Below are 6,000 nucleotides of genomic sequence, written 5' to 3'. Positions count from 1 at the left end.
GAACAGACCCTGCTCCGGGGGGCCCGACCAGCGTCATGAGAGACGATGACAGGGAAATGATCGGACCCCCAGGTGTCTGGACAAACTCTCCAGGTGTACGCACAGCGTTCAGTCGCAAGACTGAGGTCTATTGCCGTGCGCACACCTCGTCGGACGTAGGTGATCTCTCCGGTGTTGAGTATCAGGAGACCTGCACGTAGGCTGATGTCCGCGATGGCACGACCACGAGTGCAGCAGCGTTTTCCACCCCAGGCTGTGTGGTGGGCATTCATGTCCCCACACAGGAGGAAGTCTTTCCCGAGGCGGCTTGCCAGAGGCAGGAAGCTGGAGGCATCCCAGGCGAGACGGGGGCGGATGTATACGCTGGCCACTGTGGTGTCGCACGAGCCTATGCGGACAGTGACCGCACAGCACTCCATCGCGCCGCCGGCCAGATCATCCACAGGGACCACAGCATGGGGGATACTCGCCCGAACGTAGACGGCACATCGGGCAGGTCCCTGGACATGGCCGGCCGTCCGGCAGGGTGCCTCGGTGCACGTGTCCAGCGTGCAGGATGTGGTACTTAGGTGACCCACATACCCTGACAAGCGTAGAGCTCCAGCCGTTACGTACACCTCCTGCAGGGCGAGCACGTCGTAGTCCTCCTGCAGGAGGTGTAAACACAGCTCCGCCTGCCGTCGCCGCAGTGAATTCGCGTTCCACTGCAGCACTCGAGGGCGTCGGCTGTTCCCTCGGCCACTAGCCATGGTGGTTCTTGTCTCCCTGCAGTCCCCCAGCCTGGAGGCAGAGGGTTTTCAGCGGGCTGTCCGCTGGGAGGAGCTCACCCACTGCTCGGAGAGTGAGCTGCAAGGAGGCGATGATGGCGTCCCTCGGGTCAGCGGCAGGAGTCGCCAAGGGCTGTGCTGCATTGGCTGTTGGTCGAGCAGCAGGGGTGGAAGGCTGCTTAGAGGGGGCCGCGGCAGACTGGAGTGCCGGGGGGGCTGGTCTCCGGGGGCCAGCAGCAACTTTAGCATAGGTGCCGGCAGGCTTGGCTGCAGGGGTGCCCTCCCGTACCATCGTCCGGACTGCGTGCCTGGACAGTGGGACTGAGGAAGTCGCCAGAATGGTCGCCACCTTGCGTTCCTCCTGCCATCTGGGGCAGGCGGGAGTACAGGCAGGGTGGTTGCCTCCACAGTTGGTGCAGCGGGCCTGGTTGCTGCAGAATTCTGTAGCCGGGTGTGTGCGGCTGCAGTTCTTGCAGCTGTTGGGCCATTTGCATGTGGCTGCCACGTGGCCGAGGCGTCCACACTGCTGGCACTGGAGCGGACGGGGGCGGGCAGGCCGCACAGCAAAGCGGAGCTTGAAAATGCTGACGCTTTCAGGAGGCAGCGGGCCGGCGAACCGGAGGACTACCGTGCTCTCCCGTCGGGTGGCAGCAAGGACGGGAATGCTGCTCCGGATGCCCTCCAGTAGCTCAGCCTCGCTGTGCGTTCCATCATCTCCGTGAACAAACCCTGTGCTCCGCGTGCGATCCGCGGGTAAGCAGGCCGCAACGGGGATGCCACGGAGTTCGGTGATAGCCAGCAGCACATCGAGGCAGCTCTGCATCACTGCGTCCGCGGCAACCACATTTCTTTTCGCGTTTACGCGCACCGCACTCACTCCTTGGAGAGACGATAGTGCACTAGCCAGTGCAAGGCGCGATTCCTTCGCGAAGGAGCCGCCCTTCTCGGAGGGCCGGAACAAGACCGTTCCTGCCACGGAAGGATCTGAGGCCAGGGCCACGGTGGCTCTGGTGCGACGGCGGGCGGCGCGCGACATCACCACGCTGAAGTCATCAGTAACCTCAGGGGTGCTGCCAGCAGGCTCGTGGGCCCTCGCCCGGCTAGTCATGGCCTCAGGCGTCGGCTGTCTGGGGTCAGCCTGCTGTGGGGGGGATGTAGGTGTAGACGGAGAGGCGTCCTGCAAAGAGCTGGAACCAGCAAGGGGTGCGCCAGCCGGTGGGGGATGCTTGGCCCTAGCTGTTTTCTTTTTCTTCTGCTTTTTCGTTGCAACGTTTGTGGCTGGCCGCCGATTCCTTTTCAGGAAGTCAGCTGCAGTATGTTGCGGCACCTTGCGGTGAGGCTCAAGCTGGCGAGGTTCTGCCGTCTCCAGGGAAGCAGTAACTCCGGTGGGGGTAGTAGCCGGCTTCCCAGGAACAGCTGTTGATGCGGTTTTTTCTGCAGTAGGGGTGGAAGCTGCAGGCTCCACTGCGCCGGTCGCCGCCGTCGCTGCATCTGGAGCTCGTTCGCCAGCAGCAGAGCCGGATGGAGGAGTCAAAGGCTTCCTCTTTGAGTCCGGAAGGGCACCGAGGCCCTTTGACTGCTTGAAAACCTCCTCCTCGTCCTCGCTGTCTCGGCCACGCTTCCGAGAGGTTGACTCGTCCATGACCTCCTCGTCGGAGGTCACAGGGAGCTCCACCGCGACTGGCTCGAAGGTATCCGTGGGCTGCAGTGCCGCGGGAGCTGGAGTTGTCAGGGGGAGATCATTTGGGACCTCTCCCGAAGGGACCGGAACATCGGCGACAGACGCAGCCGGGGCAGATGGGCGCCGGGTGGCCGGGCCGCGCCTCGCCAACCACTGGTCGACGATGTCCGCAGCCCTTGCCCGTGCGGCATCGCGATGCCGAAGCTCAAGGCCCAAGGACTGCGGCATGTCCACCGTCGCACTTGCCGAACGCCGATGTCCCTTGCGGGAAGGTCCGCAGGAGGGAGCCGTGAAATCCGCCATGTCGCGTGGGCCTCACGGGACACGGGAACGGGCTACCGCACGCAGCACAAACACCGCGCGGGCACGTGCACGGAAGCAGGCCGACGCTCACGGAGTGCACAAAAAGCACGTGGTACAGCACGGGTTGCAAGTACGACAGGCACCCGCGGAGCGCGGACACCTGACACACGAGGCACACGTACAGCGGCGAACACGTGGCACGTGTAAATCGCAAAACACTCGGGCATGTGCAAGTCCAGCAGGCCGGGGAGCGGGTTGCTCGCGGAGAATCCAAGCGCAAGCTTGGAGGTGATGGCCGAAGTCCTCGTGCCACGGCCGCTCCAACATAATCTGGACGCGAGCGGGCGGCGCACGTTGTGGGGAGAGTGTCAGCACCTCTCTTGCTTATTCTTACACCGTCGCCTAGCCATATACAGCTTTCGCTGTAAAAGCCCCCTCGCCGAGCGATGAGTCACCTGGGTTGCTTTGCAACCCCCTCGCGTAGCGGCGTGTGCTTCGCCTCATCTCCGTGCCGTGCACATGTTGTTGCCCGGGCCCCGGACATGGGACGTTAAGGAGAGGGAAGGAGAGCTATGCTCGGGAGGGACAAAGAAATATGAGAGCGAGACAGGGAGAGAAATTGTAGCAGCACCAACAAAGCAATGCGCAGAGCTGCTGCCGACGCCGTTTGCGTTTCCCCCGTTTCACCGCGTTCGCGCCGAACGCGCGCGGTGTCCGTGACTGCAGCAGGCGCCTCTGGTGGCGGCTCGGCAGATTTCGATCCTCCACGCCCCGGCAAGTGTGGAGGCGCAGCTTGGCCGTGACGTCACCAGTGAGATAAAGCTCGGAGCCGCCGCGACGGCTGCATAACTCTCGTTAACGCTGTGCTGAGTACATATACCCTTGACATGAGATGACCAAAGAAGATCCGGACACCCAAGAAGAAGCCGCTCATCTTGAAGCGCGTCGCGCGGCCAAGGGAGAATCTGCGCGTCGACGGCGAGCCGATTCGGAATACCATGCCTAGCAGCACTTAGCATTTCCTAGCAAAACTTAGCCAAAGCTAGTAAAACCTGGAAGAAAAGCTAGGTCGAATACAAGGTCCGCTGTTTACTCCAGCCTTGCACTACTAGTGCAAGCTGCCCACGTTTTTGTTTTCTCTCTCTCTCTCTCTCTCTCTCTCTCTCTGAAAGCATGTTCCACCGACCGCAAGTACCTCATTGCCGTTGAGCAGGGCTCAGAAGAGAAGGAAGCGTATGCTCATTCTCTCACTATGGACCGCATCTCTCAAAACACAGTATTCGGGCATTTGTAACATTGTTAAAAAAATGATGCTTGTTCTTTCAGAATGTTATTCCGCAGTCCTCAAAGAACAAAGAACCTATAAAGGGCCTATCTCTGCTGTAAATCATTGCAAGCTGGAATGTACTTACAAAGGAGTAAGAACAGAGTCTCAAAGATGAGCAAATTCCCAAAAACGTATCGTTTTCGATATATATATATATATATATATATATATATACAGCATAGCGTAAGCTCTTATGGTCTCATTCCAATAGCCGTTTCGGGTCGCGATGATGCCGCCGCCGGCGTCCGCCACGTAACCGCTGTGGCCAGAAGCGCGAAAAACGTACCCGATTCCCGGCGGGATCGAACCCGCGCCCGCTGCGCGGGAGCCGGTTACTCTACCACTGAGCCACGTAAGCTCTTGCTATCAGGCTGCGGAAAATACCCATATCAACGCCTCCTATAAAGACTGTCTTTATAGGAGGCGTTGCCCATATATAAGGCAAGCACGCAGGGGGAGACGAATCGAGCCTGATGATGATGATGATTTATTGGCATCCCCTTTGAAACGGGGCGGCGACAAATAGTCACCTAGCCTGCTTGATTTAATCAGGTATACTATGCATGTTCTTTATCTAGCATTTTTGTATACCTCTCATTATTCTTTTTCTTTTAGGGGCTAAGCTCCTTAGGGTGTGGGTCTGTCCCTCCTCTGTAGTATGTAGTAGTAGTAGTAGTAGTCGTCGTCGTCGTAGTAGGTAGCCACGTCTACTTTTACGAAAAAAAAACACCGCATATCCACGGGGTGAATGATGATTAGTGGGCGAAGCTCCGGAGGGAATCATCGGTAAACCGTGAATCTTCCGTGTAATTCGCCCAGTCTCGCCGCACTAAATCGAACGATTGACTTCCACCAATGACACGCGCCATATGTGACGTCATTCCTATTTTATAACAGCGCCCTTCATTATAATTGCACCATCTCCCGCTTAAGGGGACGCTAGCACAAACGCGTTAGAAACGTGCAGTACTCTCTAGTAAGGGGGAGAGGCCACAGCGTCTTACGCAGCCGTTTACACATGCCGGAACGTGCACCGCGTTTGCCGACGCCATCAGCGTTTATGAATACGGGGGTAAGGCGGAGAGGCCACAGCGTCTTACACCAGCTTCTTACACGGCCCGTAACGCGCTAGCACAAACGCGTTAGAAACGCGCAGTCTTTCGTTAATGTTGGGCATTTATTGTCATCGTGGTGCGTGTGTCCATGTGCGCTTCGTGGCGTAGTGGTTAGCGCCGCGCGGCAAAAGTGCAACAGTGGCATGGAAGAACTGTCCCATTTTTGAACAGAGCCCTTGTGTGCAATACTGTGTTCTTTCCAGCTGTGTGGTACTCAGCGCAGGTGATGCCCTGTTTGTCGGCACACGTAAATCGTGTGCATAGATTTTGCGCAACATTTATATGGGAGTCACGTTTTGAGAGCATGAGGCGCAGTAATTTATTTTTAAGTAAGGCGAAAGGAGGCCTAGGGCTTGTAAACGTAGAGGTAAAACTAAAAGTTCACAGGTACCTTTTTTTTTCAAAAACCAAACTAATCATATTATACGTCATTCTTTCAAACAACTAGGCGGTGGGTTCTTGGGTGAGTGGATTGATGATGCCCAAGGAGTCCCACGTGTGCACACCCTAAAATTCTACAGGGAGGTGGAGCAGGCAGCTCGATTCTTTCAGCAGCGTTTTTCTCAAGAGTACCTAAAGAATGTAAAACGAAAGTGCCTATACTGGAACACTATAGATATGCTATTCCCACCACCACTATATCGGTCTCGATATGGAAGCCAGCTGGAGTCGGACGTTTTTAAGCGTCTTCCAAAATATCCTGTAAAAACAGCGATTAAGTATTTTTTTGTTAAGTTACATGTCGAAGTTTTACCCGTCAAAACATGGTTAAGTAATAAGGGTTTTTTTGTGCCGTGGACAACGGAC

The 6,000-nt window shown here is 57.0% G+C and overlaps 1 protein-coding gene across 1 annotated transcript; it reads right to left on the bottom strand.

Moving 5' to 3' along the window:
- Positions 1 to 741: 741 nt before the first annotated feature.
- LOC119449215 (uncharacterized) lies at positions 742 to 2,751 on the bottom strand. Its single transcript, XM_037712394.1, has one exon. The coding sequence runs from the start codon at positions 2,749 to 2,751 to the stop codon at positions 742 to 744; it is 2,010 nt and encodes a 669-aa protein (XP_037568322.1).
- Positions 2,752 to 6,000: the final 3,249 nt, after the last annotated feature.

This window comes from Dermacentor silvarum, chromosome 4 (genome assembly GCF_013339745.2).
Source record: "Dermacentor silvarum isolate Dsil-2018 chromosome 4, BIME_Dsil_1.4, whole genome shotgun sequence".
Lineage (NCBI taxonomy): Eukaryota > Metazoa > Arthropoda > Arachnida > Ixodida > Ixodidae > Dermacentor > Dermacentor silvarum.
The sequence above is the reverse complement of the archived record's forward strand: the minus strand, read 5'-3'. Positions and strand labels throughout refer to the sequence as shown.